Raw genomic sequence first — 27,352 nt, 5'->3', positions numbered from 1 at the left:
ACTGTGTTTGACTTGTGAAATGTAAGGGCGTGCAAAACAAAGGTAGCACTGATAAGGGATGAAAGAATTAAAATTAATGACTACAAAACTCTGATACCACGGTAGATAAAGACAATTTAAGACAGAGCTGGACCAACCCCTAAGCTAAAGGAAAAGGACACTAAAAAACTGAGAATATGTGATTCTTTAAAAAGAAGCAGTCATACATAAATTACATTAAGTCTAAGTTTTTAAAGGCAGTAGTTGCTATAGATATGTTATGTAGTAAGTATGGGAAACTTCCTTCTCAAGATAAGCAGATACTGTTCAAATGCATGATGGAGATATATTAGCAGAAAATTCTAACCTTTGGCGAAGTGATAGATTAATGTTCCATTTTAAAAAAAGGCAAAGAATGTAACATAATTCTATAGGTACTTCTCCAGTGTGATATCTACCAGAATCAAAGCCAAAGCTAACACAAAAACTGATAGCCCTGAACAATTAATTTTACTCTGTGGCTGAACTAATTTAAACAATAACATTAGTTTAGCTTTTGATACAGCCAATACTTTGATTTTCTGTCAGACCCTCCCTGTTCTGTAAAAAAGACAGTCGATACGGCTGTGGAGAATGAACTTTAGAATGAAGGTTAAGCAAACGCTCTGTTAAGCTGGGCTCACTCAGGAGCACTTGGGCGACTTTAGACACTTAAACCCTTTGCTCAGCTACTATTCTGAATACACCGATTTACTGATCTAGATTTTTTTCTGTAGGTGCATTTAAAGGTGTTTGTAGCTTTTGTTTCCATCATGGGTGGGCTTAACAGTAAGAGAACCCCTGTTAGGTGCCCAGTTTTTTACTACCTACCTGCAATTACAGTGCAGACAATTTGAACAGTAAAGGGCAAACGAGCATGTTTGTAATAACAATCTGTAGGCTTCTTGTCAAGCCAACAATAGCAGATCCCAGAGGAAATGAGATATCTACTGTTAGTGGTGAAGTTTGCTTTTAACCAGCTCTTCTGAAAGCACAGATTCATGGAAGTACAGTTCTTTCCTGCTTTGACATATCTCTTCACATTCCAGGTGAGCAGTTTAACCATTGAGCTGTAAAGTGGTATCTTTCTGTTTCTCTGTGTCCCAATCAATTATTTATGCCAAGTGGAGCGAGGAAGGAAACTCACCCCAGGATGCCCTGCAGCCCAAGGGCAGGGTGCGCGGGGGTCCTGGTGCTGTTACCATTTTCTTGGCACCCACTCCTCTGCTGACTGGAGGGCCCCCATGCTTCCCCTCTGTTGTGCTGGCAGGTAGTTTGTGGGGCCACGCGGTAGGCAGGTTTAGTATCCTGATCTGGGTTAAAATGATCCTTTTTCTCTTTTGAGGTGGAATTACAACTTTGATGCAATAAAGCCAAGCTGCATAAGATCTCTACAAGACCTGCTAATAAAGCTCCCACTGAAATCAACATCAGAATCAATTGCGGTATTTCAAAGGAGACGAGCTGTAACCAAGGTGAGCGCCTTGGAGAAAGCACCCATGTGGAGATAGCTTATTTCCTGAAATTTCTCTTGTTTTCAGAACTAGGATGAGCTAAAAAAATGCAAATACCTTTTATATGGGTATAATTGCATGCATCAGCGCTTCTAGAGATGCAAAGGTGCCCGGGGCAGTCCTTTTTATACACCACTTGCAAGTTTGCATCTTTGCTGTGTCAGCAATGAACGTATAACTGCAAATCCAGCTGTGTGGTTTGTACCTGCACATCATGTTTGCAAATACAGTAGCGAAGACTTCTCTTTCCTATCCCGCTCCCACAGGAGGGGGAAAATGTGTAAATTTTAGTAATTTTGTTGGTATTCCAGCTATTGATACTCGGGTCTCTTGAACCTGGAAAAAAAAAAAAAAGAAGGGGAAAATTTTCTGGAATCCAGAAATTTTCTGGAAGATACAAACGCCACCGGGGTGTGCTGTAAGGTAAATCGCCAGGTCGCAGCGACCCCTCCGGGCCCGCATCCCGCCACCGCCTCAGGCTTGTTCCCGGGCGGGGACCCCACAGGGACCAGCGGCCAGCTTCCCCGGGGGCAGGTGACGCGCCTCAACGCCACGACTGAAGTTGAGAAGCGCTAAATGCACCGTGAAAAATAACATTTCTCGTAGGGAAAAATCTTTCTTTAAGCCGCGCCAGGCGCCGCGGGCGTTTTTTGAGCGGCTTTTGGGGAGAGGGGAGGGCGCGAGGAGCCGTTACACTCGCAGCCGGCGGGGGGGGCAGACGCGGGTTGAACGCCTCGTGCCTGCCCTGCAGAAGCCGAACGGAACGGTGGCCTCACGGGCCGGTGAGGGCGCTCCCTGGATAACGTGAAGACAGGGCTGGGGAGGCGGGGCCGGGACCGGGGGGCCGGGAGCGGTGTGACTGGTCCGCCGTTCCCCAACCCCCCCCCCCAGCTCCCCGCCGCCTCGGGGTGGGCTCGCCCCCCTCCGCCCGCCTGAGGAACCTGCCCGGCCCGCCCCACAGCGCCCCCTGGCGACTTAGGCTGAGGAGCGCGGCGGCCTCGATCGTGGGTTTAGAACTCGATCGTTGCTGCCTGCCACAACTCCAAAGGAGGCGGCAGGCAGCACGAGCCGCGCGCTGCCGGCTCGCCGCCTCCGCAGCCGCCTGTCAGCCGCGCCGCGCATGCGCGCCGGGAACATTCCTCTCGTTTCCCTGCGTGGCTGCCCCGGTGGAGTCGGGCCGGGGCCGCCGTTCGCCGCCGCCTTGTGCTGCGGGGCGGGTGCAGGGAGCGGGCCGCGGGGGGGCGGCTGAGGCGCGGCGGAGGCTGAGGAGGGGGACGCGGGCCCTGCCCAGCCCTGACCGGGGGGCCGGGTCCTGTGAGGGGAGGGGGCGGCGGCAGCATGTCGGCGGCGGGCGGCGGTTCCTGCGGGGGGAGCGCGGCGGGCTCGGGCTCGGCGGCGGCGGCGGCGGGCGGCGGGGTGTCCATGTTCCGCTGGTTGGAGGTGCTGGAGAAGGAGTTCGACAAGGCCTTCGTGGACGTGGACCTGCTGTTGGGCGAGATCGACCCCGACCAGGCCGACATCACTTACGAGGGGCGGCAGAAGATGACCAGCCTCAGCTCCTGCTTCGCCCAGCTCTGCCACAAGGCGCAGACCGTGTCCCAGATCAACCACAAGCTGGAGGTGAGGGGAAGGGGTGAGGAGAGACACCCCCCCCCCCGCCCCCGGTGGGGTGGGGGTGTCTCTGGTGGTAGGCTTCTGCCACCGGGGTCCTGCCGGTGTGGGGGCCCGTCCGCCGTCCCGCGGGGAGCTGTGGCGGGGCCGTGTCCTGCCCACGGTGGCAGGGAGAGCCCCTCCTGTGGCTGACAGGGCGCCTTGCTGGAAGCAGCTGGGGAGGGTTAACCTGGCCCCACGTTTTGGGAGGCTGTGTCCAACCCCGCGGGATTCGGGCCTGGCCGTGGCGGTCCTCTGGTTTTGGTTATTGTAGCGTGGGCATGAAGCGGTGCGTGCCAAAAAAAAAAAAAAAAAAAAAGTTTCTCTTTGATGTTGAAAGCAGCAGTCTTGAGCAACAGATGCCGCTGACTGGTCTTCTGTTTGCGTTAAGTCCCTCGTGAACTTGGGAAGCCTTTTAAAATTGGGACAAAGACATAGGGTCAAGATGCTTAAAGCCTATAGTCAGTAGTCAAAACGAGGACATTGTTCCTGCTTAGAAGTGAATGAAGCAGAAAAATGGATTGGGGATGGACTTTTGACAGGTCCTCGTGTACCTTCATACTCCGAGGCAGCCCAGGTAGTGCTCTGGCAAACTTAGTGTCAGAGAATTAATAATGGAGATCACACGTTCTGTGAGGAGAACAATAACCGTCCTTACTGTTGGAAAGTTTTCTTCATGCCTAATGCAGAATTTCAGTCAGGGTTGGAAGAAAGGAGCATCGGCCGGAGCCAAGCTGGCTGGTGCTGATGCTGCTCAAGAGGCAGGGCTGCAGGTCCCGTGACTTGTGCAAGAGCTGGAGCGCTCTGGAAGGAGATCCTGGCAAACTTTATGGCCATTTTATAACTGTCCAGCCTGAGTCGTCTTTGGTTTAGTAGGTGATGTCATTTGTCTTGTCCTTAAGAGGTGTGGATGTTAACTGCCCTCTTGTCTGCCTGTTACGTATTAGAAGACTGTTGGATGTGTCTTCCCTCAGTTAGATTTTCCCTGGGCTAAAACCCTCCAATTTCTTCAGTATCTCTTGCAGGCCATGCTTCTTAGTGTTGTATTGTGTGTTCCACTAACTTTTAAATATATGGGAGTGAGGGGAAAAACTTCTTCAAAACCATGAAGATATGTGTTTTGTAAGAGCTTCAGTAGACACGTAAGCCACAGAATTCAATTCTTTCAGTACTTTGTGTTATACTTGTTATAATAAAGGAATTTAAGAGTTTTCAAACAGTAACCTGCTCCTCTGGAGGTCTGCCTTGCAGTAGGAAGTGAAGTAAGTAAACTGGCTTTGGTTTTAATCAGATTTCTTCCTGGTACGAAGACGTTGTTGTGCAAAATAATCCATAGAGTTTAACAGAGGAACAAGATATTTCAGAGTAGAACAAAGACCTCATTAAACTAGGAGCTTTTTTCATTGCAGTCCTTATTTCACCAGAATACTCGCTGTAGTGATGTTTATGGTATTCTTTGTGTTTATATTGCTATGCTGTCATATACATTTTAGTATTGGGTATGTATCTATACTATCAACCTATGCAGTAGGGTTAATAGTATAGGCATAGTAAAATAAGATTTATGAGTTTATAGTAGACAATCAGTATTTACTGTGTATTACACGGGGATGGTGGGTGTTGTGTACAGACTCGTAAAATAGATGAGTTTTCAGGTTATTTTAAGAGAATGAGTTGGTGCTTGGTAAATATTTCTTTGAAAAGCTGTTTCAAGCTTAAATATTTTGAAAGGAAATTATAAAACTTGGATCCTGAAAGATATTTTGGTATCTAATTAAAATCATCAGGGGCACCTAAGTAACTGAATATCTGTGCCTCAATCTCAAATGAGTTGAAGGAGCACAGTTAGTAGATGTAACAGTACAATTATTGTGTATGTCTAGGCGCACGAAGTAATTGTTTGATAAAAATGATACTGAGAATCTAGAGTGAGTGCTTTGGAATTGAATAAGAAGTCTTTTACTTTGTGAAATATTTTTATTACTGATACCAGTATTAGGCCAAATACCTATAAAAGAGTTTTTATCTTTCAAATAGACCTTTAGAAGGTTATAGTATTGTCTTGAAGGTTGTTAATTTTAGGACCTCATTATTATTGGAGTCATAAACTTGAAATGAAAACTGCCATTTAAAATCTCCAAAAGATGGAGCTGCTCTGTTGAGAATGAGTGTCTTGTCTTAAGTGCACAGATGTCTAGCCAAAACCCTCAGCATCCAAAATGAAGGGTACAGTTACATGTTTTGAAAGAAGTTACTGAGACTAATATGGGAGTTTAGGATGTGACCAGTGGATTTACTTTTTTTTTTAATAATGCAAGGTACTGTATTCATATAACTTAAAAAATTGCAGTCATTTCTTAATAGCTCACAACTGTAACTTTATCATGTTTGTACTTTTGAATGCAAAGCTTTCATCACATTCATAAAAGTGTCATTACTCATAGTTTACCTAAGTACAAACACTTATTCAAGCCAATAAATTAAATCCATCTTCAGAAATATGCCTTTATTTGGATTAAAATAATACTTTGACTGAATGTGTCAGTGGCTGTTAAAAGCTAAGACTTTACTCCTGCAGCTACGTTTGCCTGCTGTTGTCTTACTGCATGAGTGATCTTATTTCCTAAAGGAAAATCAAATTGATAATAAAAATGATGAATATAATTCTGTTGTTTGTGGGTTCCATTTCCTTGACCAGAAGTGAGGGGTCTTATTATAATATTACAGACAAGAATAAAGAAATGCGGTTTGGACTTGATATCAACTTTATCACCTTATTATGCATTCTCTGATTGATAGAGTTGCTTTTAAGAGGCACAGCTTAGTTGGTTTGGTGAATGGAAGCTCCTGCTGTAGGACTTCGGTGCAAAAAATGTTTTGGCATCATTGGTGTATACCTACTGCTAGAGAGATGAGTCTAGGTAAAATATTGTACGAGGGATGTTTTTGAATAGTGAAAGAAGCATTCCAGGAAGATGGTAGTTTCCAAAGAGGGAGTTAGCAATTCAGGGGTAAGTGATTTTTAGAAGGAACCTGGAGGCATGCAGAGGCACAGTGCAGATAAATTTACTTGTGCTTTAGGGTGGTGAAACGTTATAAACATGCTACTGTGCTAATAACACTTGCAATCCTAAATTAAACTAATTAAGCAAAAGGGGAGGAGGATTTGGTTTTGTATTTTTCCTGCTGGTCACAGTAGGACAGAGTTGAATTAAGTAGCTTATCAAAGAGGAAAAAAAAGTGCTAGGTGACAGAAGCCACAGTCTTTTCTGAGATCAGCTTCACTTCAGTATGAACAAATGAAGAAGTGTATCTTGATGGAGGACAGTAAGGACCTTGGGCTGTTAGAAGAAAAGGAGAGGACAGCCATTTTAAAGGAGATTTTTTGTGATGCTCTTTCCCAGAAAGCATAATAAATCAGCAGATGCAGGCTAGCAGTCAGTGTGTGAGATTTCAATAGATTTTTTTAATTGAGAGGAAGTTCGTAGGATTTGTTTTTCCTGTTTGACTATCACTAGAGGTGAAAAAATTACATGATGCTGACTGACATTGCCTAAACATCCACTTAAAAAAATAAAGTTCTGTATATTGCAATTTTGTAGGAGTAAAAGAAGTAGGTCAATGTGCCAGTGAAAACTGAGCTTGACTTTGACTCTGGCACTTTGACTGCCGGTCTGATTCTGTAGTTTTAAATGAACAAGCTAGAAAGGAATGTCTGGTAGAGCATGCTCTGTGTCTTGGCAGTTGTGTTAAGCCAATGTACATGCTAAAGTTAAGGAGATCATTTAAGTAGACGTCTCGGAAGTTAATCGCTTATGTAGTTTTATGTCCTTGATGAACTTGGAATCAGCAGGTTTAGAGGAACATGTTCCTATAAGCTGAATTCTTCTGTAAGTAACTTGTTACTGTATCAGCTAAAGTATTTGTAGTATTATGTAGGTAATCTGAAGATCCCTATTAAAAAACCAAACAAACTGAAACAAAAACCCTAAATGTAGGTGGCTTTATGTGCATGGTGACTTTTCATATAGTGTGCAAGTCCATCTTATGGAGCACGCTGCAGAACTGTGGTCCTGCTTTGTTGTTCAGCAGTACTTTTTAAACCAAGGTAGGTCCATACACCTTCTTACAAGGGTCTGTGTGGATTTTTTTCCCCTCTCTCCTTTGCCTTGTAGTGAGAAATGCACCTGTTGAAGACCAAGATATTTCTTTGCCCCATGAGAGACATGTCTATAAAACTGGGAGCATAGTTGCAATAACTTCATAAGAAAAGCACATTGTTTAATTTTTTTCAAATGTCATAAAACTTTCCAGTATTTACTGAGATGTTATTTTATTAATTACACTTTTAACTTGGAATACCACTTCTCTTCTGGAATAGAAATCTGTTGGTACTAGATAGAATGTGTTTTTTTGGAAAATCAGTTGAATGAGATTTGATCCAGTTAATTTTATATCTTAAATTGTGAGCAGTTTTCAGATATTCGGGAAGTGGAAGTACAGGTTGGCAGACATTTTCCAGTTGGCTTCTATACTAAATTGTCATTAGTTTGATACATATAACTTCTCTCACAATAATTATACCCTTTTTAAAGGGGTCACCTCTACTTAATTAGTATTTTCCTGTATCAGAAGCTCTGGAATTCTATATGAGTTTAACTATCTTACTTTAGTTTCAGTCAGCATGTAGTGAAATGTTTTCCTTTTCTCTGTCTCGTCTGTTGGGAGTTGCCAAAGAGTAAGTGATAGGGAACCAGTACTTGAGTTTATATTTCTAATGTTGCATAGCTAGTATGACTTTCAAAATAATGGCAATAATAAAACTACCAATATGACTTCTAAAAATGGATTTGTGTCTTCTTAATAAACAACTAGAAGCATGGGCAACCTGAAAAAAAAATCTTTGTGAGGCAGACAGAAATTTGACACTGGCAGCAGTGTACAAGCAGTGATAAAAAAAAAAAAAAAAAAAGTAGTTTGTGCTTCTGAAGTAGGTGCAAACAGAATGATACAGTCAAATACAAAGTATAACAGTGGCAAGAAACAGTATGTAAAGCAAAGTGAAAATGATAATATGTTGCTGCAGTAACAGATATTTTAATGATAGAGGTGAAAAAGGTCAGTGACTGGCATATAAACATTGGTTGATGTACCCATTTATGTAAATGGAAACCAAACTTTTAAGATGCTTAAAATGTATTATTATTAGGTTATTTTTTAATCGTTGGGAGGAAAATTGTGCAAATAGTTACATATCCAGAATGGTCTTCAGCAGAGAAGATAAAGTATGTATGTTGTTTTCTATCCTTTTAATTTGCTGACCAGTTGTCTGAATGTTTTGTCAGGACTAGAATGGAATCTGAGAAATGGAGCAATTAATTTGTAGATGTCTCATACTTTGTATTCTGTATGGGACATATTAAAGGTGGACTAAATTAATTTATGATTAATTTGTGTGCTCAGTTTCATATGCTGCATTTTTGCTAAGTCTACTTATATAGCTACACTGCTGTAGTGTTTACTTAGGGAGTCAGTAGTCATAAATTTTGTCGTTCATGTTATTAGCCGCATGATAAAGACCATTTTGTGAAAGTTAAAGTTTTAACTAAAAGCTTAAGTCACATATGTCAGTTTTGAGGTCACAATAATGATGAAATAAAGGCTTTTAATTTCATTTAAGAATTTGTAAGTACAGCCTTTTAAAATAATTTCTTGAAACAGGCTAGTAATTTTCATCATTGGCAAGTGGTAAGCATTCTTTGGTTGTGTTGAAATCGGGGGCTTTTTTATCAACAAAAATGATGGTTCCCAAGTGTATCATTTATTCAGAAACTCACATTTTGTACAGTGCTGTCACATTGTTTAGTTTTGCAAGGAGCACAGTGAGATTAATAGGGCTCTGATCTGTTTCATGATTTCTCATTCAAACCAGTCCATTAAACTTAATAGGGTTGTGTGAGAAATTGCAGCAAATGCTGCTTAATAGGCAGGAAGAATCAAATAGTGAAGACTGAGGAAGGATAGAGTGTTCTTGTCTTTTGGAGAGCCGTAGTCAAAGTGGTGAAGTGACACTGGTGAGATAATGGAGACAATCCTTTCTTCCAGCAATTAGAGAAACAGAATACTTAAGATCTTGTTTCGATACTTCACATCTATGGGCTGATGCCAAAGTTAGGGGTCCCCGTGAAAACTTAGTAGTGCGTGGGCTGCATGGTTCATAACTGTGCACGACAGGCTCTTTTGTTGTTGAACCAACACCACTTGTGTATCTGGTGTCTGTGAGTATGTTTCGGCCTCAGGCTGTAGGAGCTAACAGCTGTCACGTCCTGAAAAATTGTTTTCTATCTTGCAGTTGTGTAATGTTATGGGAAGACTTAGGAATAATGAGTTCATTGTTTGTAAAGCATAATTGGGGGGGGGGGGTGGTGGTTAACCTACTTTTGCCTTTAAGCAACATTTCTGTCTTTAAAAAAATGCCCCCAAAATATAAAGTTAAGCAAATAAGCTAGTGTTGTATCTTGATATTTGCATTGCGCTTTTGTCTATATACTGGGGCAGAAGCCACAGGGTAATTGTAGCATTGTAGCCTGCTCTGTTGTGTGATCCTAGATCCTCCAGCCTTTACATCAGAAGGTTAATAGTCCCAATCAGGAGTGAATGTTTAAATACATAAACACATGTTGGTAAACTTTCTGGAGTCTAGCATAAATTACATGAGGACACGCTGCTGAAATAGTCAAAACACGTCATATACTTTATTTGTCTATGAATTTTGGTTTGATCCCATGGCAAGATTCATAGGGACCTCTCTTGTAGCATTAGCTATTAAAAAGATATATACCGGAGGTGTTTTTTTGGTAACAGAATCAATGGACCTTGGAAATCTCACTTCCTACAGATTTGTGGGGAATGATTTGTCCTAATGCAAACATCGAGCACTTTCTCGAGTCGCTAAGACCTTCTGATTCAGGCATCCCCAGTTCTCTCCCATGATCTGTTGGGTTTCCACACCACAGCATCCTTTGCTTTGTCATCTACCTACGGTTTTGGTTAGTGGGCTGGACAAGGGGCAGCAGCACAGTCACTAGCTCAGAACTGGGTGTGTGGTGCCTAGCCATTGCACTGTTTGCTCTTGTCTCTGGGAGGATTAAACAAACTAGCTAAGGTCTGACTTTTCCCACGATTTCCCCTGTGAGGGCACTAATCCATCACTCTGTCCTACTGAGCAGCTGTTTTGCGCAAAACTTGTCTGTTGTAGGAACTTCAATCATACACACCTTTACCCCTCTAATGGATTTGTTTGAATCTTGAAAATGGATTAAGTTCAAATCAGCAGGGAGGGAAGGTGAAATAGGGACAAATGTACACATACTGATAAAATGATGGTACTAGACTGCCTTGTTTAGGAAACTAAGATAGAAATGATGAAATGTTACCAGGTTTTGTGGTGGAGCATTTTTGTTTGTTTGTTTTAATTGGTAGTCTGCTTCTGTTTGATGTTTCTTGAAGTCCTAGCTGCTGGCATCTAGAGATGACATGGTGGAAAAAAATCATCTTTCATTTAAAAAAGACAGTTTTCAGACCTTTATGAGTTTAGAAGTCTTGGTATGCGAGTGAATTAGATGTACCCTAAAGGCCTGAAATGAAAGGAAAATGAAAAAAAATCTTTAAAGGACATTTGCTATTTTAAAGGCATTTGATGAGTGCTTGGCTTCTGACTTTTAGTCACTGGAGGCTGGTAATACGATGGATATTTTTCTATGTATCTAGCTTTCCTTTGCTGAAATGCCTGTGTGTTTTCTAATATGTCCATTATGCTTAGCCTTCTTCTGAGCTAGAAACTGATATACAGAAAAGTGCATCATTACAACACTCAAAAAGCATTCATTACACTTTGATTTTGAGGGAATTCAGGTCTGCCTCTTATTTTTATTTGGTGTGGTGAATAATGCCACTGCCTTGTCCTAGGATTATTCAGACCTATGACCTAGCTTTCCAATTCAGTTCGGCTCTATTTTGAGTCCTCATGTTTGGGCAATGGGTAAGCCTTAGGTATTTTTTCCATATCTATTGGCTCAAATAAAACTCTTGTCCATACTGCAGAAATTATTGGAATGATAGCTCAGAAAACAAAAAAGCTTTTCCCAAAGTTGAAAACATTGTCATTATTTTATCTGATGATGCCATCTCTCTGTTTGCCCCCCACCGCCGCAGCTGTTTTCCCTTTCAGTAGTGAGAGGTAAATTGTTTCCTGTCAGCATGGTATGCTAGTCACCATCATCCCACTTTTGCAAGTTTTCTCAGTCTCTGTGTCCTCCCTTTGATACTTTAGATCTCAGAGGTCACAATATTGCCATCTTCTAATGCCTCATTCAAACAGTGATGGTTATGAGAAGTGGTAACTTGTGGTTTTAGCATGCCATCTGTCTGCTTCCTGTTGTGCAGTTCTATACACAAATACCTCTGTGTTTGTACTTCTCTTTCATGGTACATTTATTCATCATTTCCTTCGTCTATTTACATTGCAAGTTGTTCAGGGCAAGGTCCACAATTTTAGTCTTTACTATGTGCAAACTTGGCCTAGGATCTTTGAGTATGGCTCTGAGATCTTATAGAAATAAAGGATTTTTCGTTAGTTATTCTAATGCTCACTTCTCTATGAAAAATGTACAGGTGGATGAATGAATATTTTTTTCTGAGAGTTCAGACCATCATATGAAAAAAATTACATGATATGATGTAAAATAATTGGAAGAGACCTCAATGATACTATTTTGTTCTAAAGCTTCTAATGAAAAACACTAGTTAATACTTTAAGAACTCTGTGATTGTAAATGCAATCAATCTCAGCATTTAAGCTGATGGTTTATTATATTGCCAGCTTAAAATACATATTTAGCATAAGATCATTTATAACAAACACAACTTTTTGATAACTCCTAACTGCTTGAACAGGAAATAAGAACTGTTGATTAAAAATAGAAGGACATCATATCTGGACTGTTTTGCTTAGGGATTTATTTTTATTTTTGCCATAATATTTTTGAATGCTCTGTGGAATAAGTATTTGTCTGTTGCTTAATGCCATGATTTATTTTCCTTTATCTCCTATTGAAAAAACCCAGTAATTTATAAATTCTTGAGTTATTTCAGTTGAAACTTGGTTTTAATTTTGATAGGTGTAAGATCTCTGTGAAATACAAAGTACCTGGTAAATGGCAAAATATGCCCCAAAATTGAATAAATACTCAGCCTTTCAAAACTTCTTCTGGTATCATCTCTGTGTTGGATTATTTGGAAGATAAATACTGAGTTTTACTATTTGATTAATTTGACCAAGATCTGCAGTTTACTCGAATTGTAGACTTTTATTTAGAGTTTAGAAGTAGCTTGATTATAGACCAATGTGGTGATAATCTGAAGCAGTAGATCTTTGTGAAATAGCATGTGTTTACTGGTACTTCCTGGAAGAAGAGAAGAAACAGACTTCTGGAATTACCTTTTCTCCCCCCACCCCAGACAGATCAGATCAGTCTTCAGGTTGGTTTGGTTTTTTATTCAGAACAGCGAGGAGAGAAAAAAAGTAAGAAACCAAGAAGTATGTCTTGTATAGTTGACAGTGTTTATGGATTGTAATTGGGACAGTAAACACAAAGAAATTAACAATAATGTGTCTGATAATTACTGATAAATTGGAGAACAAGCTTGAGTGAGGTACTTTAGAAAAAGAAGTGAGTCTGTCAGTAATGCTGGTTGTTGGGGTTTTTTTGAGTATTTTCCATGCTGACTCACGTAACTTCTCAGAGCTCTCAGCAGCCAATGTTGAACTGAGGCATTTCTCAGAACACTTCAGGAAAAGTTAGTGATCGTTGTCCATGACAAGAGAGGTGGGAAAAGTGAAGCATTGAAACAAGAGGCCTGACTTTCTTTAATTAAGAAAAAATTTGGTTATTTTCTGGTTGATTTCAGTAAGTTTTGGCTTCCATTGTAAGGCCCAGACCAAGCACTTCCCATTGCCATTGGCACTGAATTCCAGTTATGGACCTTGGTCTGAGAAAAGTGTCCGAGACTTTGGTGAGTCAGAGACAAATGAACGTATCTCAAAAAGGCATTGACCTTGCCAACACGTGTCAGAATAAAAGGCAAAAAGAGCTGTGCAAATTTTGTCTCTCTCATGTCCTATCTGCTTGATTCATCTAGGGCTAGATGTAAGTTTTCATGATTCAATTATACTTCCATGAGCCACAGTCCAGTCCTGCTACTAACCGTGTGTTGCCTGGGGCATAGACTCACAAATGAGTTAGCAGTGAGAAACTAAGGTGTTACCTTGCAGTGTGATACTTGCTAATGTGTGATAATTGCTAATCTGCACAGTTGTATACTGCCCTAAATACAGAAGAGTTCCTCTTTTGGCTGAATCAGCAAGTGGCTGAATCACCAAGTTACTGTTAAAGGATGTTAAAAGTAAACATACTACCTTCTCTTCAACCTCTGCCCGTTATTGCTCCCCAGTGAAGGTTTCTGTTCTCTATTTGTTGGTGGTGGCTCTTCCTAATCTCTCCTAACCCTGAAGATCAATGGTCTCCTGTGGGTGGGTGTTTGTTAATTCTGCCCAAATTGGCTTCGCCACAAATTCTATAGCAATTGCAGGTGATCTTCAAAATACTTGACAGCTCTCCTTCAACAGTCTTGTTGGAGAGTACATCCAAAAAGCTGCCGATTAAAGGATTGGTACAGTTGCTTGTGCAACATTAATTTATCCTCATTGTGCTTATGCAAATTGAAGCATTATATCATCTGGCACTGTCTTTTTCTGTAGAACCCCTGCCTCATGTAGTGAATGGTGCCCTCGGAAGGAATGGCCGTACCGATAGGTCTTGTTTGTGCTCGTCATTTCCTCTGCTGTCTCTGCCCCCTCTCTGGTTTTTACTGAGTATCTTCCAATATTGAATGTAGAACTGTTGAACTTCCAGTAGTCTTTCCATATGATTCCTTTGTAACAAAGTGAGAGAATGTGGATAAAAAATAGTGCTAGTAAGAGTACTATAAAGGAGGATTAAGTGAGCTGGCCAAGCTGAGAAAGGCAGAACTTCTGTGAAAGACTGTAAAGATTTGTCAGCCTTCACAGAAGTAGATCACAAGATTTGAAACCAGCTTACTGTGTGTGCTTTTTGGTGTGACTCTTGTATACGCATCTGTTCCTGGGGATAGATTTATGACTTTTCATAATGTGTAAATAGATTACTTCCATGATGTGCACTTATACCATTTCTTATTTTGCTCTCTTTATTAAAACAGCAGGATATGAATTTAAATCCTAGGTCATATGCAGAGTACTTTTGTTTGTTTGTTTTTGTTATTAATTGAGTTTGACAGTCTCTTTGTGATCCCTTTGGAGCATCATTCATTTTGCAAAACTGGTAGCCATCATTCTCACTGCTTTGTAATTTGCACAGTGAAATAACTTTTTTTTTTTTTTCCAAAACTCTCTTCTGTTCCTTATATGTCATTCTCTACTAGGTGAGGCTGGATAGTATTAAACTGGTGGAGTTTATCTGTTCTGCGACTTTCTGCTTCTCCAGGCATTTTGAATTAGAATGGATGAGGTTTTGTGTGTGTGTGTATGTATATAAAAGAACAATAAAAGTCAGTATGTTAGCTGTTATTACCTGCTTGAAAGGAGGAAGACATTAGTGGTCTTTTTTTAAAGTAGAAGTAATATCATTATACGTTTTATTATAATAATAACAACAAATAATAATAAAGTAGAAGTAATACTGTTGTAAATTATGTGAAACTGTGACTGGGTCAGACTGTGCCTTCATTATTAAGGTCTTAGTTATCTGCTCTGTACCATACCATCACCTCTTATACTGGTGGTATTTTCTTTCGCTACTTTAGTTGAGGTGGCTCTGCTTTTGTTTGAGGGTGGATAATCCATAGCAGAGAGAATTTAGCAGTGGCTGTTCACTTGGGAGAACAATGCGGTTTTGTAAGTAACCCATTTCTCTAAAATTGTATGACTTTGTAGTATTTTAAGTATCATCTTACTGTAGAAGGCAATTTCTACTTTAGAGTTCTGTGAGGGTTTACAATTATTGAAGTTTTTTTGTCATTCTGGCAGTTGGAAGGTGGAAATGCATGCAACCCCATTCTTTGACAAAAAGTAAATGCTAACCTGATCTGTTGAGGCTTCATCTAAGTGAACAGGGAGAGGTGGTTCTGCTCTGTTCTGGGGAGTCCGGTCTGAAATCAGCAGAGCTCCTGGGCAGGGAATCTCCAACCCTCCAGTCCCGGCGATGTGGGGCGAGGGGGCATAGCCAAGGGGCTGGAAGGCAGATCATTCTTCTTGGCAGCACCAAGCTGGAGATTGGCTTGACCCATCTCATCAAATGGTGCTCTAATTTAGGTGCTCTGAATCACCTCTGGAAGAGCCTACTTATGTCTGAATTATGTTGGAAGCTTAAGGAGACTGTCCATCTAAATTATGTACCTAAAGTTAGACCTAGTAAGTACTCCCCACTGATAGCCAAATCCTTCCTGCCGCCTTTTTTTTTTTAAAAAAACCCCTGATACAGACATTTTAAAGCAGTGATTTATGTAGTTGAATGGGGTGAGCACTGGCTTGCAACTTGATATTCATTGTGAATTTGGACGTTAGTATAATGTTGTTAAAATATCTAAAATATCCTGCTTTAATATAAGAGGGGTTTTTAAAAAAATTAGTGGCTTTTCCATTTTGCTCTTTATTTCCAAATTTTTGGAAGCAAAAATATACTCCGGGAATTTACCTAAAAATCCCTGGAGATCATAATCTGTGTTTTTTTGGGCAAATACTAGCTTTAAAGCTTATATAAATGTAGCTTTTCTTATAAAATGCTACTTGAACTTAAGGATAACAAGTAACTCGGTAAACATGTTAGAACTTGTTCTTTTATTCCAGATATAAACACTACATGTAAACTGTATTTAAAATGTTTCAAAACAACTTTTTTGAGAGTTAATAACTATTCTTGGTTTTCTACAAAGGCATTTTAGGGGCATGTTAATTTATGGCTTCTGCTTTGCCCACCTCATTTACTATTTCAGTTAAGCTGTTGATAGCAGACCAATTGTAAATTGGGTTATTTGATTTCAGCGTTAGATTAATAATTGTCATTTTACTTTGATCAATTTTTTTAATAAGATTTAGTAATTTTAAAGTTTTAAATTTTATTTCCATTGCTATGGTTGTAAATCCTACATAGGTTTAACGCCATTGCCCTGTTTTGGAGTGGACATCAGCATCACATGCCATTGTCTGCATGAGGAAAAACTCAGCTGTTGTTACTTTCGGCAGTGTGGTTGGTTGATGCTGGGTCTGTGGATGATGGAATTTTGTAGCAGTTGGGGAGAAAAGCCTGCAAATGATCCCGTGCTTAAGTTGGGCTACGGAGGAACTTGTGACAGCCTGTACTCTTACCTGTATTACAATGTCTTTAGCATATATGTACCAGCAAGTGATGTATATATGTATCGTAGTTCTGATGACCCCATTTAATCGTTGCTCTAATTACTCTGATGGATTATATCTTCACAGGCACAGTTAGTTGATCTGAAGTCTGAACTGACAGAAACACAGGCAGAGAAAGCAGTATTGGAAAAGGAAGTGCATGATCAGCTTTTGCAACTTCATGCTGTTCAACTTCAGCTACATGCCAAAACCGGTCAGAGTGTTGATTCTGGGGCTATTAAGGCAAAACTGGTGAGTATGGTGGCTTGAATGGAGAATTATATTATACTTTTCCCTATCCTGGCAGAAGTTCTTCCTTGGAAGGTGCGAATAAGCTGGTTACGAATTTTCACATAAAAAATGTTAGAGAGAGTTAACTTTTTCTTTTTTAAATAACATATACAGTTGGTTGTTAGCAACCATTAAAAATAACATAAATAACATCAGAATAATGAATTAGAATTTAAGAAGTTCTTTTTACATAAACCATTTTTTAGTGGTTTCTTGAAGTAAAATAAGAAAATATTTTGGTGGTTCATAAAGCTTTTCTGAAGACAAAAGTTGCAAAAGATAGTAGCTTCCAATATACAAATACAATCAAATCTTCACATATTTTAAAAAAGCCTAAAGTGAGGTAAGTCTATTGTTTTTATTGTAGTTACACTCTGACAAGAGTAAGAATAGGATTGGTTTGCCATACAGAGAGAGGGTAGCTGGCATCACAGTCCTCTCTATTGTCATTCTTTCTCTTTAATAATGCTGCAGATGCATCTACAGTGCTCTCCATTGCTACGTGCAGCAGACTGTCATAATAGAACTCAATAAACCGCTGTTAATTTTGTATGATATGGGTTTTTGTAGAAACTTAGAGCTTTACAAAGCCCACCAAAAGTTCACAATAATTAATCTGTGCAGTTAGTTGGCATTGACTGATAACCAGAGTGTAGGGTGCCTTGTTACTAGCCACAGCACAGATTCAGGCTCTAATACTAAGACTTTGTAAATTAGAAAAGTAAAGCAATGTTGTATAGATTGTGGTTTCTAACTGTTGGCATAAATCAAAGTCTAGTGCTCTGGCTGTTTTTAAAATTGCTTCATGGGTTGGTTGCAAATACCTAGTCCCAACATAGGCGGAACATTAGATTAGTCTCCTCTGCTATTTTGTCCTGTTAATTAATGTATAATAAAACACAGTAATAGGCTTAAAGGCTATCTAATCTAGGCTAATCACTGAATAACAGGAGTAACCCAAATTCTTCCTGTTTCAGATCCAAAAGCTGTAATTGAATTAGAGCTATGTTCCTAGGTCCTCATAGTTGCATATTCAGCATAAGAGTAACATTTTCTGGATTGTCTGCACATAATTTATTTTGTATTGAATTATAGTTTAAGCAGGTTGAAGTTTCTTTAGAGCTGTTAATAATTTTTATGGCTCTGTAAATAAGCATTAGTTAAGTATTAGCAGCATTTTGTAAGTGTTAGGCTGCAGGTTTACATGTAGCAAAGTTTTTAAGCCAACACATCACTGTGAGTGATTTTGGTCTCTAAATATCATTAGTGAGGGTTAACTTCTGAGTGGCATAGAGAGTAATACTTTTAACCTTTTTGTTTCTCCTTTACCTTGTTATAAACATTTTCTAAAGATATTTTAAATCTCCATGCTAGTGACAGCAGTCTTTCTCCCACAGGTGACAGTAAATACATTTTACTTTCATTGTTTCAGATTTTGTCTGTGTTGAATCAGCCTAGACTGATATTGTCTCCTTAATTCCATTTAGTTCCTCCTTTTTTTATAAACATCAGGGCTAATCTTCTGAGTTTGCTTTACTTTGCCTTATAGGGATTTCATAGTTTTAATGGAGAGAAGCTCAGCTTTAAACTGTTCTAGATAAAGAAAGCTATAAAGGTCTGGGAATCTTGAACAAGGAAAACTGAGGCTGCTTAAATGACAATAAAATGGGAAGTCTGAGTTTTAGGTAAATAAGAACTGTCGTGCTGACATGGCAGTCAGAAAGCCTCTGGGGGCAAAGGACTGTGTCAACAGAATATGTGATGGGGAAATAAAATTCTGTACTAGTTAGCTTCCTGCTTTCTTTGTTAACAACGACCACGCTTCTTTTCTACGTAGAGTCTTAGCATAAATGTATACTCTGCAAACTCTGAAGTTGTATATAGTGGTGAACTAAGACATTTTTAAATGTTTCAGATTGCTAAGCAATTGATAACATCACATAGTTCAGGCCTAATCTCTTTTTAGGAGTGGTGTATCTGCTTAGTCCACATACAGTAACTCTTTCTTCGTAAGAGTATGAAGTTGCCTAGTTGAATTTTTTTTCTTGAGTTTTGCAGTTTGCATATCCTTTTTGCTACTTCTCCCTGTCTTTTATGTCCCTCTTGTAATAGGTATTTTGTTATTCTTTCTGAAAGGAAAAAATCTATTATCTGTATAACAGATGTTAGATTACAGAATGTATTTTCTATGATAGCTTCAAAACTGCTTTCATGCATTTTGCATTATCTTGCTATTCTTTATGAAGATTCTTGGTATTTTAGGAGGAAGTGTTGTTTTCAATACTACAATAGGGTTAAAATTTTTAATAAGAGTTTTAATAACGTTCACTGCAGCGTACCAAAATTGCTGCTAAGTACAATTATAGCAATGTGCTTGTTCTTTATGCCTTCTAATAAAATAAAAAATCTGCTGGTAAATTTCTTTTGGAGTAAGTAATTTATGTTGTTGCATTTTCTTGAAGTTCCTATTGCCTGTTTCTCTAATTACGGAAATCTCTTCTTCTGTCTTAAGTCTGTCCTTTCTGTGGATGAAATGGTAAGTATGCTGACTGCCTTTTTTTTTTTTTTTTTTTTTATGTTTACAGTGCTTTTGTTTTGTGCAACAACTTAAATATATGTTGGCCTCAGAAACTGGCAAAACAGATCTGGCTTGTTCCTTTTTCCTGTCATTTGGCAAGATGCTGTGGAAAAAATTTTATTTGCATTTTAGTTTTTCTTTTCTAGTTTTGGTGCCCTCTTTCCTAAGTCTGTATTTGTTTTATTTATTCTTGTTACAGCTGATTTAGGGTGATATGTGGCGACTTGGCATTCTGAAAGATTGTTCTGGTAGTAGCTCAAAAAATGTTAAGGTGTTATACAATTTCTAAAGCATAAACACTGTACACATCTATCAATGTAATATGAAGTATTCTTTGTGTTGTATTTAAAAAAAAAAATCCTGTAAACTTCTCCTTGTTTTCCTTTTTCTCAATTCTTTTTGTGGGCATGATTTAGTATGATTTACTGGCTTGGGAAACAGCCCCAAGCATATAAACACAATAATACATATATAAGAAGAAAAGGTGAAGCAAAGCTAACTTATCTTTTGGTCTTTCACGGTGATAAACATGAAAGGTTTTTAAACAGCTTTTCCACTTTTATTATGCTATGTACCTCATTATTGTTAGTCAGTATTTGCTTTTTGAAAAGCCATGGGATAGCTGGTAACTGCAAGCTTTGATCTTCAACATTGCAGTTGCATTTTTGGTTTAATGGTTTGTTTTGTTTTGTTTTTTTTATACTACCAACAGAAGATACACTTTTTTTCTATTTTGCAGAACCTATGCAATACTATGAACACTAGAAGGCATGAAACTATTCTGTAACTTCCTCAACTTTTTAAACATTTTTGAGACTTCTGTCACATCTCTTGGCAGTCATTCAAAACACGACATGTTCTTTCAGTACATCTTCAGAGATTCTATATTGCAAACATTTTAATTTTTTTAATTCATGTGGTGATCTATTGGAAACAGTCCAGAGAAGAATAGCTTCTGGGTGCAATTTTCCACCTCAGTCACAGAACAATGGTCATAGTAATGGAGAAAATAGGAAGAAAACAATTCTATGGGATTACATTGTTCCTCCTATTTTAGATATAACATTTAAAATGCATGACTAAAAGTGATTCCGCTTAGAAATGTAACATTTGACTTTCTGTTTAAATTTAATTTAAATGACAAACGAAATTCAGAGAAACTTGATGGAAAATTTTATTCTTGATGAGAGTTTTTAAGCTGGCTACTTCTTATAAATACACTGAAGTGTGCTATATGACATTTGCTAGTGTAATCAAATATCTTGGATCACTTCAGCAATCCACTTTTCTGGGGGAAGTTGGAATTCTTTTCCCAACTTGTATTTCAGATACATCAAGGAACTCATGCGTCTCTAAAGCTTTTTTCTGAGTAGAAAACATTCTGAATAATACATTCTAACAAATTATTGGCAAAGATGATATGAGTTTTTAGTTTCTGACTTTTTGTTCAGTAAATAAAGCATAAAAATATCCAGTGAGGAAGAAAATGGAGGTTTGGGTGTGAATAATATATCTTCATACGTCTGTCTTAAATGCTAGTCTTTGTCTTTTTATATTTGCCAAATAAAAGACGTTCTAAAAGTGAGTACGTACACAAACAAGGGGTCTGTACTATTTAGAGTGCCTTGATGCAATATTAGCAATACGTACATAGCTAACATAACTGTTAGAGGAACACTGTATCTGTATACGGACTCTGCTGCTACTGTCAAATGAGTGTTGGTCTGAACCGTGACCCTTCGTACAGCTAAAGTGTGTGGCAGTGGCAATGCCGTGCATTGGCACGCTTGAATTCTTGTAATTGCCCTTTGGCTGCTGGCAGTAGGTGTGAATTAAGATAGCTCAAGACCATATAATAATAGAGAAAATTGGTATAATTTTAGAAACTCCTATTCTTGAAATGTAGATTAGTCAAAATTCTTGGCTTAGGAGTGATCCTGCAGTTCAGAAGGGGATTTGTTGAAGAGTCATCTCACAAGACAAACCCCAACCCAAAGGCCAGAGACCAGAAGTAGCTTTGTGTGACCTGTTTTCTAACGTGTATGGAGTCAAACCTGATCTGAAACTGGGTCAATATGGGAATTACAGGAAGTGAAATGCCTGCAATTTCAAGCAATCTTTGTGCCGCTCCTCCTGAGCAGCATGCTAGGCAATTCTTGGCCAATGTGCACGTATGTCTAATGTACTCTGTTCATCTAAGCTGATACAAGTATTTAACAGATGAAGGAGACAGTAGAGTCCATCAAGTTCAGATTTGACTTTCTGGCAAATAGCTATAAATGCTTACATATTCCTATTGTGAAAATGTCTCTCTTTGGAAGGACCAACCTTCCTTAATTTCTCAAATGTGGTAATATTGATCATATTCATGGATTTGTATCCAGACTTGGAATAGTGAATAAGCACACTCACAATTTGAGAACAGATTTGTCTTGCCAGTTCTGTAAAATTTTGTTCCTGTCCTGTCGCTTCTTTAGTAGCACTTCCTGGTTTTATTCGTTTAACAATGTAGTTGGTACAAGTACAAAGAACATGGTTTTTTAGGTACTCTCAAGTGTCTTCAAAAATGCATTATGGTCAACTGAGTTTTTATTGATACTTCAGTTGACAGCCATTTTTAAAAGGAAACAGTAATAGATCCTGTGTCTCTACTGTTCTCCTGGTTTGTGGTGGGGTTTTTCCCCCACTTTGTAAAGGGGATATAAAGCAAGATATGAAACATACAAGTCATCAAACGTGCTCTTCTTAAAGTAGATTTTGTAGACTAGTGATCTGAGCATACTAATTCCTTTCATTCCAGTGCTCTGGGTGTTAGAAAAGGTAATGACTATGCATTTTCTCTACATATGGGATGGAGCACTGTGGGAGTAATTTATATTTCCATAATTCTTTTTTCATGTGGCAGGGTGGGCGGGAAAAAGGGAAGGAAGATAGCTTGCTTGAAGTGTGGTTTTAGTTTGGGGGTTTAGGGGGTTTTTGTTGTTGTTTTTTGTTTGTTGGTTTTTTTTAACAAAGCTATTTTGCACTAATTTCTCTTAAGTTTGTCAGGGAGGGCATCTTCATATGTAGAATCTCTGGCTTTATTTTTTGCGGTCTTCAGACTCTAATTTGGAAATGTCCCTGGCTGGAGATTTCTTGATTGTTTGCATGAAAATAATTGTCATTTTCAGGACATACGGACTTACAGAATATTTCCTTGACATCATATTAAAAATGAGATTAAAATAGTTAAAGAATATTAAATTGAAATATTTCGTGGTTTTGTAGTTACTTTTTTATTTTAAAAATAGTCTTCTCTCTCTTTGTATGAATCTCCCGTTTGAACACAGGAAAAAGTAAGGATGATATTCAGGCTACTTAAATTTTGCCACCTTTGTGTGATAGGGAGAAGCGCTCTTACTAATTTTCATCCATGCAGTTTGAACCAGTATATGAATTCTGTGCTAAGAAGTTGTAAGCTGGATAGAAATCATGTCAGGAGCACAAAGTTGAATGCAAGGCCTCCTCTCCCCAGAGGGGAGAATGCAAACCACTTTCTGCAGTGCCAGAGTCCTTGCTTTCATTTTTTTTCCTGCATGCATGTCTAGTACGCAGGAGAGTAATTTCAGATTGTGTGTGCAGAAACAGTAAGTGCTCTTTCATTATTAACTTTGATAAAGGCTTTTCAACAATTTTTTTCTTTTTTTTTATTTTTGTAAAGGAGCGAGAACTTGAAGCTAACAAGAAAGAAAAAGTGAAAGAAGCTCAGCTGGAAGCAGAGGTGAAGTTGCTGAGGAAGGAAAATGAAGCACTTCGTAGACACATAGCTGTGCTTCAGGCTGAGGTTTATGGAGCAAGATTGGCAGCCAAGTATTTAGATAAGGAACTAGCTGGAAGGTATGTGAAGTCAATCCATGTCCCTTAGCATGAGATGTTTTTTGTTATTATTTTCTTCTTTTGCGTCCCCAGAGGCAGGTCCAAAGTTAGGACTAAGTAGGAAAAGTCTCACATTTGCAGTTAATTGAACAAAAGGAAGAAATAAAAATCCCCATGGTTCTTGCACTTGCTCTAGTTGCTGTGTGACTGTGTGCTGTAGCCAGATGAAGTGTATGAGTTGTACAATGCATTGATTTTTCAGTTGTGATATAGCATGTTGTTTTAATCTCTTTGTCATTACGTAGGGTCCAGCAGATTCAGTTACTGGGACGAGATATGAAAGGACCAGCTCATGACAAGCTTTGGAATCAGCTTGAAGCAGAAATACACCTTCACCGTCACAAAACTGTTATTAGAGCTTGTCGAGGTCGGAATGATCTAAAACGACCAATGCAAGCACCACCAGGACATGTAAGTTGAAAAAATGAGCCATTTCTCCATAATTTCCAGTATTTGTTGAAAATAGATATGAGTTATTTCTTCATTTTTGTGATTGTTCTCACTTCAGTATTGTGTTCTTTCAAATGTGACTTCTGAATACATAATTCTTTTGTATGCTGAAGGACAGTTCCGTGCTGAATAGCATGTCCCCATAAATGACCATGACAGATGATACAATTCCTTTGACTTACCTAGGAACACTCAGTCCTTTTGAAAACTGAGCCTCTGCTATGTGTGTGTATAAATACGAACTTAATAGCATAATTTTGTTACCTGGGTTTCAAAATGTGGAGCTAACTTATTTAGAAAAAACAAGAATAACATTTTTAGGTTTACTTTGAACTGAAATGAATTTTTAAAATTGTTTTTAAAGGCCAGATAAATTGACACTGTAAAATAATTGATTCCATCCCACCCCACTCCTACCCCCCCTCAAAAGGTACTTTTAAAAATAAAACTTTTAAAAGGGATTTCACTGTGAGTAGCCTTAGAAGAACTTGCCCAACTTGACACCTGACCTGTTAATCACCCCAGTGTTCAGTGCATAAAACCAAACATTTTCAGGAAAGTGCTTTGCTTTGATCTGTTCTAAATACCTTAGTTTGTCAGATGGGTCTTACTGCTTATGTTGCTGATAGCATATAACATATTGGTGGACAAATATGTGTATGTGTGATTTTAAGGGTATGCATAATGGCAACAGCAGCTTAACAAAAGCAAAATAAATACCTTGATTTATTTAGTCTCTCTTTTAGTTTTGACTTCAATGGCTTTTGGTATGGTTTGTTTTTATTATAATAAAATATAATAAAATACCCTTCCTTGGGACTGTGTTACATCTTCTATAATTTCTCAGTTTTAAATTGCAGTTTACGGCATAGAACTTTTCAGCAGTGATCAGCATTCCTTCATGTAGTCCCTTTATATTTTTAATATCTTTTAATATCTTTCTTTTGAACTTAACTTCTGTGTTGTGGATCACTCAGCACTGAAATAATAGAAATAATTATTCTCATCAAGAGTGCATAGTGAGGAATCTTTTCTGATTTCGTACCCTGACTGTAAAGGGGCACTGTAAGTTTGTCCTGCCCGGAGCTAGTCTAAAACTGTGTTGCTGATATACTGCCTGTATATAATTTAAAAAACTGCAATGCAGAAATGCATCACTTTTTGGTTCACATATTTATATTTATGCTATGTTTATTTTTTATCAAACTAGGATCCTGATGCCTTAAAGAAGAGTCAAGGTGTTGGTCCAATCAGAAAAGTTTTGCTAGTTAAAGAAGACCATGAAGGACTAGGAATTTCAATCACAGTAAATACTTGCATTTATTTTCTATGACACAGATGAAGAAATTTAAATTTGTATTTGTACTTTTGTAAAATATGTGGATCAGTGAATGTACTGTTAGAACACACGAAAAAACTATACACAAATCCATAGCTATGGTCATAGAACTTGAAAACTCATTTTGGTAGATTAGGAAATAGATAACTGCTACTTTATGTAAAATTTCTGATTTCAACTTATGTTTAGGGTATAGACACTTTAGCAGATTAGCCAGTGGTGAATTTCAGGTGTGGTATGTCTGCAGAAGAGCGGAAACAATCTGAGAACTAACTTCCAAAGCTTAGCTGTTGTGATTGTAACTTTTAAAGTATCAGTACTGGCATCTTACACCTAACAAAAGCTGTATTAACTTTTTACAATGAATTTTGAAAATTCTGACTATTGTACTTTTATTCTAAATATGAATATTGTTTCTTGCACATCAATATATGGTGCCTGATATGCTTTTTTTAATGAGGTTTTGATGTTGTCTCATCAGCTTGTGTATGATTTTATACTTTTATTATTATTCAGAAATGTCTCCTTTGTCTGTTTGAGTATATATTTGAAATTTGTCCATTCTTTTGTGGGGAGAAGAACTCAGGCAAGAATCTCATGCATTTTTTTTAAGCATTCTTTTTGTCTGAAGCATGCTTTCTAATCTTCTGTAATAACAGTTGAAATAAGTGCTTCAAGAGCAACTACCAGAATGTGAATTTTATGCTAATGGACATCTCAGTTAATTTAAAATCTACTTTGTTTGTTTGTTTTTAATAGGGTGGGAAGGAGCATGGTGTACCAATATTGATCTCTGAAATCCATCCTGGACAACCTGCTGATCGATGTGGAGGACTGCATGTTGGTGATGCTATTCTGGCAGTAAATGGAGTTAATCTAAGAGATGCCAAACATAAAGAAGCTGTAACTATTCTTTCCCAACAGGTCAGTTGCAACCTGTTATCCATAGGCACATTTAGGTGCTTCCTGTGTTCTGTCTGTTGAATGACCTTGAATTTTAATGTTTTCTGTTAAGCACAGTGTTATGCTAAGATACAGTGATTCCTGAAGCTGTATCACCTTACACTTAATCCTCTTATGTCTTGCAATTTAAGGAGAAAAATGCCAGGTCAGTACTGGTTCAGTTAAACCCATGTATTGGCTAATGATTCTTCAGTAAGGCTGATGGAAATCAGCTTGTTACGTTGCCCCCCCCCCCCGAAATAATTATTTATTGACCTACATTTTATTCTTTTATGACTGGACAGCTCCAGTCAAACAACGTTTCTCATATGCTTTGTGGTCTAGACTCTTCTTCCTGCTTTGCTTCCCGTTTTCAGACAGTTAACAGGTGCACTTAATTTATCAGAAAACTTACTCATTAGAAGTCACTGTTTGAAATGTACTGGCATATAACTAAAAAATTCAGGTAACTTTGGTAAATCCTAGCTATGGAGCTGTACTTCTTTAGTCAGTAAAAACTTAATTCAAATGCATATCCAAAATATTCAACACAACTGTAAATGTGTTTACAACAGTAAAATGTATTTGTTTTAGTAACCTAGCCCATCTTGGTAATCCTGTTACGTAGCTGTGCAGCAGTAAGTAAATTTGTAATTTTTGTTGCGTTTTAGAGAGGTGAGATTGAATTTGAAGTAGTGTATGTTGCTCCAGAAGTTGATTCGGATGATGAAAATGTAGAATATGAGGATGAGAGTGGACACCGTTATCGTTTATATCTTGATGAATTGGAAGAAGGTGCAAATTCAAGTTCTAATAGGAAAGATGCAAGTGTGGATGTCAAACCCTCACAAGGTAAACCTAAAATATGTTATGTGCAGTTTAATTCTGAAGTCTCAATATGCAAACCAATTTCTGGAAAACACTGGCTTTATATTCATTGTAAAATTAATCTACTGTTAGTTCAATTAACCTACTAGTAAGCTGTCAGCTCTTTTGGTTGGTCCCTCACTTACTGGCCTGGTTTACTTAGATACTACTGAATTCACTGAATTAATTTGTGGGATTTTTTTTTTGTGATGGCCTTTTCCCAAAGGTTGAAATTCAAATTATTCTTACCTTTTCCTGACTCTGGTCTAAGAGTAATTAATTCCCCTTAACACTTT

The 27,352-nt window shown here is 38.4% G+C and overlaps 2 protein-coding genes across 3 annotated transcripts in view; one reads left to right on the top strand and one right to left on the bottom strand.

The window, feature by feature from the left end:
• LOC126046074 (nephrocan-like) overlaps positions 1 to 15,726 on the bottom strand; it is a 32,393-nt gene extending 16,667 nt beyond the window's left edge. Inside the window, exon 1 of the mRNA XM_049817997.1 lies at positions 15,361 to 15,726. Coding sequence (XP_049673954.1) covers positions 15,361 to 15,380 — 20 coding nt within the window. The 5' untranslated portion in view covers positions 15,381 to 15,726. The remainder of the gene's footprint in view (positions 1 to 15,360) is intronic.
• GOPC (golgi associated PDZ and coiled-coil motif containing) overlaps positions 2,870 to 27,352 on the top strand; it is a 28,496-nt gene continuing 4,013 nt past the window's right edge. Inside the window, exons 1-8 of one of the 2 annotated variants that reach the window (XM_049817998.1) lie at positions 2,870 to 3,152; positions 16,762 to 16,926; positions 19,478 to 19,501; positions 23,244 to 23,419; positions 23,704 to 23,869; positions 25,119 to 25,214; positions 26,007 to 26,171; positions 26,861 to 27,041. In XM_049817998.1, coding sequence (XP_049673955.1) covers positions 2,871 to 3,152; positions 16,762 to 16,926; positions 19,478 to 19,501; positions 23,244 to 23,419; positions 23,704 to 23,869; positions 25,119 to 25,214; positions 26,007 to 26,171; positions 26,861 to 27,041 — 1,255 coding nt within the window. In that variant the 5' untranslated portion in view covers position 2,870. The remainder of the gene's footprint in view (positions 3,153 to 16,761; positions 16,927 to 19,477; positions 19,502 to 23,243; positions 23,420 to 23,703; positions 23,870 to 25,118; positions 25,215 to 26,006; positions 26,172 to 26,860; positions 27,042 to 27,352) is intronic. The other variant, XM_049817999.1, reaches the window with a different exon arrangement.

Source organism: Accipiter gentilis, chromosome 15 (assembly GCF_929443795.1).
Source record: "Accipiter gentilis chromosome 15, bAccGen1.1, whole genome shotgun sequence".
Classification (NCBI taxonomy): domain Eukaryota; kingdom Metazoa; phylum Chordata; class Aves; order Accipitriformes; family Accipitridae; genus Astur; species Astur gentilis.
The sequence above is the reverse complement of the archived record's forward strand: the minus strand, read 5'-3'. Positions and strand labels throughout refer to the sequence as shown.